Source organism: Chamaea fasciata, unplaced genomic scaffold, assembly GCF_029207755.1.
Source record: "Chamaea fasciata isolate MVZ Bird 193981 ecotype frontalis unplaced genomic scaffold, bChaFas1.0.hap1 SCAF_6, whole genome shotgun sequence".
Classification (NCBI taxonomy): domain Eukaryota; kingdom Metazoa; phylum Chordata; class Aves; order Passeriformes; family Sylviidae; genus Chamaea; species Chamaea fasciata.
The window spans coordinates 43,691,548-43,705,041 of NW_027094091.1; the positions used below are offsets into that span (position 1 = coordinate 43,691,548).

At 41.8% G+C, this 13,494-nt stretch overlaps 1 protein-coding gene across 2 annotated transcripts in view; it reads left to right on the forward strand.

Annotated features, from left to right (window-relative positions):
* Nucleotides 1-1,363: 1,363 nt before the first annotated feature.
* The window catches only part of SH3D19 (SH3 domain containing 19), an 84,498-nt gene continuing 72,367 nt past the window's right edge, over nt 1,364-13,494 (forward strand). For both annotated transcript variants that reach the window (XM_066186152.1, XM_066186153.1), the window contains exon 1: nt 1,364-1,535. In XM_066186152.1, the coding sequence (XP_066042249.1) occupies nt 1,418-1,535 (118 nt within the window). In that variant the 5' untranslated portion in view covers nt 1,364-1,417. The remainder of the gene's footprint in view (nt 1,536-13,494) is intronic.

The following is a 13,494-nucleotide window of genomic DNA, read 5'->3' on the forward strand; positions in this document are numbered from 1 at the left end:
GTGACGACTTTTTTTCAACCTATACAATATGCTTTATTCACTATGAGCATAGAAGGTGCTCAGTGTGTCAGCACAGATATTGCTTAACATTAGGATTACTCACTGTTTAGTGGTATCTTCCTGTTCTAATTTGCGGTCATATACTTTATTGGTTTACAGTCCCTTATTCCATTGCTCTAAAGCTATATTTATCTTCCTTATATCCTGTTTTAGTACTATCTACGATGGAATAATATGTAAAAACATTTATGATTTGGTTTTACAGCTACCATATGAAGTGAAGAAACAATATAGTTTCTATTTAGATACCGGGCAACTGAGGTCCGGGGGGGGGGGAGTGGGGAAAAATTAGAGGTAAAACCACACACGTGTCTGACTTAAAACATGGCCATATTTTTCATATCACTTTAGTTATTACAGTGTTAAGTGTGTACCTCACTGGTTTCAAGTAGGTCCTAAGATAACTTCTTAAGTAGTTCAAACCACGGTAATGAACTCGGGCCAAGACACACATCCTCCTAGCAGTGAACCACAGCTGCTGCCGGTCAAAAGCCTGCCTGCCCTCAGCCAATATCGGGGCCACAATCTGCTGCACCTACAATTCCCACCGCTCCCAGGGCTCCCGACTTTCCGGCCACGCACAGCAGCTGCTCGTCTAACCTCGCAGAATCACACAATTGTTAGGAGGTCATCTAGTCCAACCCCCCCCTGCCCAGGCAGGGTCACCTAGAGCAGGTGACATAGGAACGTGTCCAGGTGGGTTTTGAGTGCCTGCAGAGAGGGAGACTCCACGAGAGCCTTGGGCAACCTGGTCCAGTGCTCTGCCACCCTCAACGCAAAGACGTTCGTCTTCATGTGGAGGTGGAACTTCTTGTGTTTTAGTTTACGACCATTGCTCCTTGTTCTGTCGCTGGGTACCACTGAAGAGTCTGGCACCATCCTCCTCTTGGCATCCTCTTGCTCGTCACGAGGTGAGGCAGACCTCGCACCCTCTCGCCGCCAGCCCCTTCTCCGCTTTAGCAGGAGGCCGCCGGGTCCGCACACGCCGCTCGCTGCCGGGCGGTGCCGCCCCGGGTCTCGCTCACGGGCCCGTCCCCGCCCGGTGCCCGGCGGAGCCGCCCGGCGGAGCGCGGCTGCCCAGCGGCGGCAGCCAGGTACCTCCCCCCGCCACCGCCTCCTCCGCCCCCTTTTGTGGCGGTGCCAGGCGGCCGCCGGGTTTCCTGCTGACGCCGGAGATCCGCGGATGGTCAGGAAAGGCCGCCTCTCCTCCCGCCTCGCTCCGCCGGCAGCAGCGCGGAGCGGTCTCCGGGAGAAGCGCGGCGGAGAGGGCGCAGGTGCGGGGCGGGCCCGGCGGCCGCGAGGGCCGGGCGGCCGCGCCGAGGAGAGGGCGCCGGCCATGGCGGCCCCCGCTTCTTGAATGCTGCCAGCCGCCCCTCCGCCGCCGATGGCCGAAGCCTGGAGGCTGGAGGAGGACGAGGAGGAGCTGCGGGAGCTCGGCAGGAGGCACCGGAGGGTCGCGCTGAGCTCGGCGGCAGGTGAGCGGCGAGGGCGCGGCGGGCCGTGGCGTCGCTTCCTTTGGGCTGGCCCTGGCCCGCTCCCCGTGTCTGGATTCCTGTCGGGGGCAGGGCGGCATTGGCGGTGCCGCCCCGAGGTGTGCCGGCCTCGGCGGCCTCGCCCCGCGGCAGCTCAGGTGCATCCGAGCCGCAGGCGTGTGCCGCGGGCCGCTCCCAGAGCCCGCTCCGAGCTGAACATAGTCATACAGTGGTTTAAGTTAGAAGGAGACTTAAAGATCACCTGGTTCCAACCCCCCTGCCGTGGGCAAGGACGCCTTCGACTAGACCGGGTTGCTCAGAGTCCCATCCAACCTGTCCTCGCTCAGGCATAGGGCATCCACAACTTCTCTGGGCAACCTGTTCCACTGTTTCACCACCCTGAAGCTAACACGGGCGCGTGCTGACAAGCACAGACACGTCCAGGTGCGTAGGGTGCCCTATCAGGAAATTAAATGCCCATTTTTTTCAAAGTACCAAGGTAGAGGAATATCTGGATAGCAAAGTTGTTCACATTTAGCCATTTCTGTGTATGTATGGACAGCAGGCCCTGGTGAATGGGCAAGAACCAGTGCATGTGAGAAGGAATGGAGCAAGGGAGTGATCAGAGGGATATGTCTTTGTAGAGAGACCTGGAGAACAACAAGCTTTTGTTTGAAATTTCAAAATCGAGTGGACCCTGGCGGCAGCTGAAATTATTTAATTTAGACATCATTGTTAATTAGGGTCAACATGCGTGTCACTGTCCTGTAGTCACTGAGGTGTGAATGCAGCATTTCTTTTTCTGTCAGTGTAAAATCTCTTCCAGAATGAATCATTTTCATAAGGTCTGTTTCCAGGTAAAATCTCAGCCATGCTACATAGATGAAGTTGAATTCCAAATATTCTGATTTTTAATAATTATGATACAATTGTAGCAATATAGCACTTTCTGCAGTTCATGTGAGTTTTCATCCATCTGAGCAACAAGAAATTGAGCATCCCTTTGTAGTTGACAAAAACACAGCAACATGGGGGATCCTAGAGGAAAACTTGCAACTGGCAGGCCCTGTGGCCTTCAGTGGCTCAAGTTATGTCAATGCCTATCTATGCAGGTGGAGGATTAGCAGGACCCTATTTAACCACTGTGGTTTGGCAAGGTCATCTGCAGGGTCCCGCCTTGTCTGGGGTAGAGTGCAAAAAAACCAGTGTTGGTTCCTGTATGGTTTCCTCAACAGCAAAATGTTTGTGCTGCTGGTTACGTCTGTTTTCTAAAGGTGTTTCTTCTAAACATTTTTACTGGCGGAAAACATGGAATTGGTTCTACAGTTTTTACAGGTATATAACCTTTGTCACCTTCTTGTGGAACAAAGCTTGTTCCCAGAATTTGTCATTGGCTGGCACAGTGCTATTAACCAATAATGAAAGGTGTTTTTTCAAATTTTACTAGTGTTTTTTTCCTGACAGCCACCCTTTGAAATGGGGCCAGCACTGTTTGTTTACCTTACTGGTGTAAAGCATTTGTGAATGAACAGCGTTCTACTTGAGCTGTCTCGCCTTCTTTCCATCTGTTTGCAAGTCTCTACGCTGGAAAACACCACTAAGACTCCCAGCGGAGTATTCTTAAGACATCAGTGGAGAATATCATCCAAAGTAGATGAGTTTTCTGCTCTTCCCTTACTTGACCTTTATTTACATACTTTTATTTATAAACCTATTGAAAATGAGTGGGGCTTTTTTGCATGTAATGTGCGGTTACACTGCCAAAATGGTAATATAAATAGGTGTTAAATAAGCCTGTGAGATATTTTGTTGTAAGGTTTAAAAATGTAGTGGCACCTTAGCAGACTGTCAATTTAAGTATTTCAGTCTGTTAAACTAATTGTGAATGCAAGCAGCTTTAATTTCTGCTATGTTCAGCCTGTGCATGGAAGTGCACGAGGGCAGTTGATCACCTTTGTCCTGCTGGTGCAAGGCATGTATGCAATGTGGGAGTGAAAGGTGAAGGTTCACAAGTGCTTCGAACTTACTGAACACTCAGACGCAGTTAGGAGTGGTTTATTGGAGAAGCAGAGCATAGGAGGCTCTGGAATGAAGAAATAGTATTTTCCCTTGAGGCCAGTCACAGTTGTCCTGCACCATGTAGTGTAGGATGAAGCCAGCTAGAGTAAACTAGCAGCTTGCTGCTGCTCTGGAGGTGTGATCTCCTTTGGGGATTTGCAATTTTGCTCTCTCTTGTGTGTCAGCTCTGCTGCTTGTCCAACCTGTTGGTGAGTGAATTCACTGGAGTTGTGGTTTGGAGGTAGCCTGGGCTGATGTACTGGGTGGCTGCCTCACTTGGAGCCCTTGTGCTGGCTAGAACCTGCACCAGCCTGTTCTGGTGCATTGTCTAAGCAGAGGGATATTTTTCTAGTTCTCTTCAGTGATTGGGAGTCTTCTGATTCAGCTCACTGAAATGGTTTTGGGTGAATGTTGAAGCTGGCACAAGGGAAAGATTAGGAACATGCAGACAGAGGGAGGTAAGTGCCTGTGCCAATCAGAAGTTGGTTTGGCTTAGATTGCTGTGAAACTGCAGCCTGAGAGCTGCTAGAGACCTACCAGTGGTTTGTTTGGTTTGTTCTTTTTTTAATTTGATTCACTGCAGGGTTGATTTATTTTTTTGCTGTATTGAGTTGAGGGCTTTTTTGCTGGTTTAATGAGCTGGAGATACTTACTTAAGCACTAGACTACCAGAGCAGATGTTGAAGCGGGGAAACTAGAAGGAATGAGATAGGCAGAACCATTTGTGTCCATGGGGTAGTTGTGGATAGCTCAGGTGACTTGTCTGACTGCCTGTGTGTACCACACTGCATGTCATGATCCCGTGTCATGGCATTATTTTCTCTGAATTCAAGGAAGTTTTTATTTGGCATGTTCTGGAAAACCTGTGAGAAGATATTAAATAAACCAATTTGAAACTCTTCTAAAAAAAATTATTTTCCCTTTGAGAAAATGCTGATTGAAAAAAAAATATATATGTTTTTTAGGTAATAGGGAGAAGAACTACAACACATTCTTTAAAAACTGAGAACAATGAAAGTAGCTGCATAGGTTCATTAAAACTGAATCATCTGGTCACCTGCTGTGGGGAAGGAAGCCACTTTCATTGGAAATTTTTAAGGTTTTTTACTGCGATATAAATAATGTGATAGATTTTTACCTCCCTTGTTGCTTACTTCTGTCACATGCATTGTTGTTCTGGAAAGTTATAGAGACCACAGGATCTTTACTGGATTTTTTTGTTTAGAATGTTAGTATTTTTACTTAGTTTGTTTTCAATAAAGTGGAAACAAAAAAATTCCAAACAAACCAGAACAATCTCGCTAAAATGCTATTTCTCCATAGACTTACAGGTTCTCTCCAGTCTAACTCTGGGCCTTGATCTGGTGTGCTTTCCTATTTTCACTACCTTTTTATTCTGTGACTACTGACTAAAGTGGACTTGCAGGAAATTTGATAGTGACTATAGTAAATTTTAGTTATAAACTGCATTGGTTAATTATCTGTCCTTGCTGTCACATTGGGGCTGGGTACCGCAGTATTCTGATATTATCTAAAGCACACAAGAAATTTTTAGCATATTCAGTATCTGCATTATTTCACTTTAAATTCTGGCCAGTGTTCCCTGAGAAAGAATAGCCAATTACGGATGTGGCAGAAATTTTCTTACTTAAAAATAAAATGAAATTACCAAATCTGGAAGCCAGTTATGAAATTTATTTGAGTTGATTGTGATTTTTAATTTAATGTGTGATTAAAAGTACAGGAGATCAAGGCATTGGTTTAATTTAAAATTATTCTGTTTTACTTATCACAGATGCATGTATGTGGTTTGTTCTCATACACTAGCTGTAAATTTTGCACATGAGTTTTGCTGTGCTGATTGAAACATCTCTGGGTTAAATTTTGTTGGGGTTTTTCCCCTTCCCCTATTTCTGTTTCTCCACAGTAGTTCAGAGTTTCCTGGAACTTTTTCAACTTTAGTGAGCAGTTTTAGATTATGGGTGAAATCATCTATTTTTGATTGGTTGGTTGATTGACTGAGTGCTTTGAGGTTTTTATGCCAAAACAAGATTTAGTTCAGAGTTGGATCAATTCATTATGCTCCCACAACTCCCGCATCAAACTGGCACTGACTTGTTTTCGAAGCCGAGAACAATGAGCTGTATCCAGTATAACAAATTAAGGTTGAATATTTCACTGCTCAACATGCTGAGAAGTTATGGGGGTACATTTCTGTAGTGTGTCTGATGAAGTTCAGTGAACATTAATTTGCAGGCATCATGGACTTTTTACAGATAAATGAAGAATTTAACACAACATTGCTCAGCAGTTGTTCCCATGTTATTGCAAAACTACGTATTTGGCCTTAAGAAGTAAAGAATAAGATGGTCTGAAATTCTTGGGTCTGAGACTGTTTTGTTGGTGATGTCCTTTAAGGTTCACTGGATCATAACAAGAACAGCTCAAGCTTAGTCCTTCCCAAGGGGTGCCAGCAACCCTGGAGCTGGGAGGGAAGCATGATGAGGAAAAGGGTAATTCGAAGACTTAGTTACTTAACCAACTCTTACATTTAAGAGCATTGTTCAGCTGGAAACTTCTTTGTCTGCATGCCTGTGTCCTTCAGTGCTGATCTGGAAATTGTTCTTGCTTGTCCATAGCAAGTGTAACTATTTATCCTCTTTTATTAAGAGAAGTGAAAAAAAAAATCCCTATGAAGTAGATCCCTTGTTTTAAATAAATTCATAAATCTGCCTATGATCTGCTGATCTGCCTATGTGTACACAGGAAGCCCTTAAAAAGAGGACTGAGAGGAGCATTCAGGGTAGGGAAGTAGGTGCCATTATTTTATTTATTTCTATGTTTAGTCAGTTGGCTCACAAACTCAAGAAGCAGTGGAGCTGAACATCGCGTTCCTCTTTTCCTTGGGATTCAGTCTGTTCTGTTTTGATAGCCCTGATGAAGATTTAGGAGCTTCAGTTTTAATAACTGCTTCAGGCTGCACCACAGTAAAACACTTAAAAGAGAAAGAGCACAAATAATGTAATTCTCCTGTAATAATCTCTGGCTGATGCTGATATGTTGTATCTTGTAAGTATTAAGAAGAGTACATGATTAGGCATTTTTCATAGCCCATTGTAAGTTACTGCTCACATTTCTGCTGTATTTCATAGTCTTTGACTGCAGCTTGCTTGAGGTAAATATAAAAACTAACTAAAGCCTTTCTGGAAGTTAAATAATATAGCCTATATGTGGAAACTCTCCAACGTATCTTGAAAATCAAGTTAGTGACAAGAAAAAACCCACTTGCAGTTATTTGGCCAGGTGTGTAGACTGAACCCCAAAGAATGTTGTGCTCTCTGAAGAAACAATGCTTATAAAAATGAAGGCTGGTCTTAGGAAAATAATTAAATAACTTCTGTCAGTGGGGTAATTTCCTAGCCAAGGAAACTGAAAAAGGGCAAATAATGAGTATCATTATTAAGTAATTAAATGGACCTTCTTCATTTAGGTTAGAGCCAAAGCAAGGCACAGAAGAATATAATTGCTTGAGGAGAGGTGAGCTTGTAGCCAGAGAATGACCCATAGATCTATGATTGCCCAAAGACCTTGCTATTACCTGTGTTGTAAGCAATCATTTCCTGTCAGGGCAACAAATGATAAGTCTGGGCTGTTGCATAAAGAATGGGGATAGACAGCAAGTGTAAAATGTGTCATAACCTCATTGCAAGAAGCTTTTACCATAGTGGTTGTTGTTTACAGATGGAAAAAAATGTAATATGTAAATATAAATAAATTTGTTAATATTTGCTTTTGAGAGTATAGCCTTTGCTGTCCCAAAATGGGTTCCTTCACCCAGTCTGCAAGAGGCCAGTCCACACAGAGTCAAGGTATTTGAGGTATTTAGTTCAGCTCAGAAGGGGGTCCTAACTGGCAAATTCACAAAGCCAATACTCCGATTATCCAAACTTTTCATTATTTATACATTTTGTCAAGCAAAGGCATTAATGTTTACTGTCTGTAATTTATGCAGTTCTCTTATTAATTAGTATTTCATTTCTGTTAGTTAAATTACTTTCTTGCTTCTTCGGCTAATCAGCCCACATGCTCAGTCTTCTTTTGAGTATGTGGGTTTCTTGAGTTGATAGCTGAAAGTCAGTGATTGTGGTCTTCCCCTGCCAGAATTGCCTTTTGCCTATTAGTTAGCACATTAGTTTGTTGAGTTGGCTTTGTTTATTCCTTCTTATCTGGTTCCAGCTGGCCTTATCTTGGACATTCTGCCCAGTGTCCTTGCAGTCTATCAGTTCAGCATTCTGTTGTGATTCTGTTTCTCAAGTTTTGTACTCTGAAGTTCTCCTTTTTTTTTTTTTTTTCCTTCTCTATAGCTGCAGTTACTGAGGCATGTCAAGCTGCAATTACTGAGACGTTAAATATAATTTATCTGTTTGGAAGCTGTGCATCACCTTGATTTAAAATCTGGAAACAACAGGGTGGTGGTGTTGATGCTCTCTATTAAAAGTTGATGTAGTTCTGTGTGTTTTGTTTCAATAAGCATCTCACATATGTGCCACATGAAATTTTATTTAGATAGCACTGAAGGAATTTGCCATGAACTTCTTTTCTTGACGTTAATTGTCTATAGTGAAATACAGTGCTTTAGCATTCTTTAGTTTCTTTGCTTTGCTGACTTCGATTTTGTGGCCATGGAAGTGTTGTCTGGAAGGGAGCTCTGGGGTCACCTAGTCCAGCCTCTGTCTTGAAGCAGGCCTGTTGCCAAGGCTAGATCAGTCCAGCCAAGACCTTGTGTCTTGAAGTCTCCCAAAAGAGAGGGATTTACAGCCTCTGCAGGCAATCTGTTTTTGTGCTTTACTTATTCCTATTGGAAGAACTTTTGCTCATCTACAGCCTCAACCTCCCAAGCTACATTTATGACCATTGCCCCGTTCAGTATTGTCCACTAACACCAGGAAGTGTTTGCTTTTGTGGTCTTGGTTGCTGCCCTACAAGGATTATGTACTGTAGCTAAATAGCTTATTTGCCTTCTCTTTTCTGAGGTAAAGGAGTTTGGTCCTGTCAGCCTTCTCATTGCACTGTCTTGCCTTGCCTTTTCAGATCCTCAGACTGTACAAAAAATGTAGTGGAATTGTTGTTTTCATTGCTGGCCAGGATTTTTTACTCTGCCCTTGAAAAACAGTATGCACAAAAGGCACTGAAACGTTCCAAGAGCAGATTTGGGTACACAGTATATCATCTGTTGATCTGTGGTTTATGCTTGGCAAACATCCTTCCCTTTAGAGAAGGACGCAAATAAGTTTTGTGGGAAAGCGTAGATTTAGTGGTTGATAGCACATACCAAGAAAAATTCCCATTTTTTTCCCTCAACGTTGTATAAATTTTGACGGACACAGGGTCTTATGTGTATCAGTATTTTTAAATTGACCACTTGATGTACTGCTGGTACACTAATTGCTTCAGGTGATGTTTTAAATCTGTATAAATTTGTATTGATTCTATGTATTATTCTAAAAACATCAATTTGACATTGCTACTTGAGAATCTAGAATCTTCTGACAGAAGTTAATGGAATGCTAAATAAGATGCTTCAGAGATGAACCTAGCTGGTTTAGAAATTCTTGCATGTGTTAATCTGTCCCAACTTTCCAGCTTTCTATGGCTGTATTTGGGTCCAGCCTGAAGGGCTGGATGACACCAAGGCTGAAAGTTTCACACTGGAGTAGAAGCTGAATGCAACAAATTTTACTGTTGATTTTTTTTTTCTTTTCCTTAAGATTTTAAAGAGGTTATAGCATTTATTTTGTGTGTGTGTTGCAACCTCAGCCTGCTTCTTCAGGCTTTTGAAGAAAATATGGTTGGATCGAAACATGCTAAAGGTTTCAAATGCTTGACATCATCATTACTCCTGTGGTTAATAGTGGGCACACACTCAGCCTTTCAGAGCTGTGCTATGCTTGTGTCCCTGCACACAAGCTGAAAAAACAAATGTCTTCAGGAAAGTATGCAAGAAACACCTCCTAGGATTCAATTCTTACTTCCAAGAGAGATTCCTTTCCCTTTGCAGTCAATTTCCTAGCAACTTCTGGGAGGCTCCATATGAAACACCCTGCTGAATTGCTGCCAATGGATTTATCTTTCACAAATTCAATTCCTTTTTTGAATCCACTTAGACTTTTAGTCTTCAGATCTTACATGGTAATAAGGAACACAGTCATTCAATACATGAAATCAGTTACTGCCTTTTACGTCCTAGTTGGTATTTCTGCTAGGTACTTACTGGTTCTTGAATTATGATGATAAATTTCTTATCTATATTCTGCTTTTTAATGTGGTCTTGATCATGGTGATTTAGCTCCGTAAAAACTTAGGTAAATTTTCAAACACTGTGTTTCCTACAAAAGGGTTTCTGATCCATTCTCCTTCTAGACAGAATATTGTATGCATAAAAGAAGCTGTTTGATTTTTTTCTTTAGTTATATCATTTAGATTCTATTTATAAGAGATAAGCTAAAATTAATATAATTTGTTTTCTTAAGGCGATAGTTTTGTATTCATCATGAATTCCTTCTTGCATTAAAACCCGAATGCTTGGTATCACAGATCTCTACATGAAAATTGGTTCAGGTTGTGCACATTTGTGCTAATTAATTTGCAAGTATTTTTGAGTGTACAGTGTGCTGTGATCTTATTTGTTATTAAAATACTGTTGGTTCATCCTGTTGGAGAGATGAGACTTAAGTTTCTGGAAACAAGCTCAGCATTTCAGTAACTTTCTCATAATAAATTACTCCATTGGTGTGCTGTATTCATTTTATAACTGCCTGCACTGTAAATGTAGGGTACAAAACTAATAGAAATGTGGGACTTGGGTTCAAAGTAGAAGTTTTATAAGAAGTCTCTCTCCTTCCACTAGTACTTGTAGAACAGCATCGTCAGGAGCCACAGTTCAACTGATGGCAAGTACACTTTGTCATTTGTCTTAAGCTTTCCATTCTTCACAAATATGTCTCACACAATGCCCAGCAAACTCCAAACTGGGATGATGAAGTTCACCTAAAAATAGAGTTCCTGAGGCTGGGCATGTGCCACGTCCTGCCTGGACAATGTAACACATTCATTGTTTAAGCAGGTCAAGTCCGTGCCTGGACAAGTCACTGCCAGCCTGGAACAAGTATCACTGAATGATGAGGTGGGATAATGCTGCAGACCTCATGTATTCAGCACTTATCGGCCTAACTTTATGTAAAAAATGAGGTTTTTTGTATTCTACTGTGGAAAGCTTGCTTGAGATCACCAATGTCATCTCTGGGAAATGCATGGTAGCAGCTGTCGTGACATCAGGCACATTTCATTCCTGTAATTGATGTCCACTAGCTTGATGTTTGTGGATCCATTATCTATAACTATTTGAAGTGTGTCATTATGGTATTTTGGCACCATAGCAATGCAGAGGTACTTATTAGTGTATTTACAGAGGCTGAATGCATCTGACAGGATCTGTCGGCCTTTTGGTGAGTGCACAAAATTGAGGAGAGGTCTAGGAGTACATGGGAGGGTAGTTATTTCCTCCAAGGTACCAAACAATTGGACCTGCTTCTGCCAGCATTACCAGAGTGTCCAGAAAAGCTGTGTTTATCTGTGGTAAGCACAGGATTCTTTGTTTGGAGGTTTTCTGAATGCTTAATAGCTTTACCATCCTTTTGTTTGGTCATTTTAAATTGTCATATGATTTTTGAAGCCTCTCATTGAATTGTAGGCAAAACTGCTTTGTGCTACCTTGAGTAGCAACTGAATGGATGAAATTTGCATTTAGAAGACTGAGAACAAGATGTAGTAGCCTCATGTCAAGCGTAGAAGCAAGTAGAGAATTACTTTTATAATAGCTGCTTTTTCTACTGTGTGTTTTTGAGGGGCTGGGAGGAGGAGAAAATACAATTGTCAAACATCTGGAAAAAACATATGAGGAGGCTTTGTGAAATACTGTAATGTTCCCAGAAATAAATACAGCAGTCAGCTTTGTCTATAGTACGAAGGCCATATGTGAAAAATGAAAGGAGTATATATCTGAGTGGTTGTTCAGAACACATTTCCTATAATTGTGACTTACAGCTTTCATTTTGTACACAGAGAGCTCTGGTATTTTTATTGTGATTTGAATATATTTTGTAAATTTTACTGTGTTTTCAATTTTTAAATAAAAAATAATACACCAAACCCTGTGTTGTGAGCCATACTTACTTTTGCTGAGCATGCTTGAACTTGCTACCAAGTGGTATAAAAGCCCTGTGCTTTTAGAAAACCCCAGGAAGGGTTGCCTACCACTGTTTTCATCATAGCTGGTGTATTTCTAATCAGTGAGTTGCTATCTCCTTGCCTGTTCTCCTGTCTTCCCTCTTCATAAAACATTATCTTCTTCTCTATTGGAGCTTGGGAGAGTATGTTTCACATTGGTTAGGCAAGTGGGCCTGTCTTAAGAAGGTCATGGCAATGGTGTCCAGTGACTGCATCTTTCTGTCCTCATCAAAGACACTGAGGACCTGTGGGCTTCCTCAGTATTCCTCTCCTGTTTGGCTCTCTTACCAATTAGTCAGGACTTTCAGTGTGCTCCCACTGTTGGAATTGACTTTCCATTTTGAATTCTCAAGTTGTAGTAAGATCCTAATTTAGTGTTGCTCAGCTAGGTCTGCACCCCTTCATTTTCCCATGGTCATAAAAGATGTGGCTACAGAGGGATCAGGTGGACAGCGCACATGGGCCTTCTGCACACGGTGACATTATGGTGCAAGGAATCCAGCTGTACGTACTGACTACTGGTCAGGATGGTCTTCCAGGACCAAAGAGCACATTTATGCAGATTTACATGCACATGTTAGGCCAGTAAAGAAGGACTCTGAGGTACCTTAAAGGGGATTTGGTAGATGTTTAACACTTACCTTGGAGCAGATGTGAATTAATTCAGTGCACACCTCAGTAAAATGTCTTCAGAATGCCAGGTGATTCATTTTTAAAAATTGGATGCCAATCACTACATTATTAAATAATATGCCTTAAAACATTACTTGCTTTAATAACAGCAAAGTGCTGGGCTTCCTGTTCTGCGGAATAGTGACAGAGAGTTGCTCAACTTTTAAGTGTGTGCTCAAAGCTGATGGATGAGGGTTATCTCAGGGTACAACAATTTATTTGTATATGCCACTATCATTAAATAAATCCATTGTTTGCACCTTCACATTAATCCCTTTTATGATGTGTCTAGGTCTTGTAATCTTTGCTTGATGATAAAGTACAAGAGTCCTTTTTGGGAATAATCCATTCTATGGTACTTCAGAAGAATCCAGTACACATGAGAAGCAATTGTTACGTTCAGTTTCCCAGATTTTTTTTATTTCTGTGTTGGGTAGAATTACCAATGTTACTGGAGGGAAAATATTTTGTTAATAGGCTAATTTCAATTGCACTTCCCTAGAAAATTAGTAGTTGTAACAAAATCAGTGAGATTTAAGACTGTTCTCGTTAGGTGAACTGGGTAAACATCTTGGGGATTCTTTAATCATAAATAGTGACAAAGGACCGCAAAATATTGCAAGAACAAGCTATGGAGTATTTCAGTGGTATCTCAGGAAAAAGAAATACTTTCATTTGCCTGGTACATGTCTTCTATTTTTAGAGATACTGCTTGCTTTTTTTTTTATGATTGAGTGTATTACAGTCCTTTCTCTTCATACATTATTTTCTTTCTTTCTGTGTCATTTCATCTCCCCAGTCTCCAAATTCCTCCCACAGTGCAAACCTATGCACTTACTTGCTCTCACTATCTTGCACTCACTATCATGTCTGATACCTAAATTGGAAACAATGTCACCTTTATTCTGTCAGTGGCTTCACAGGATGCAATAGTCAAGAAGGAAAT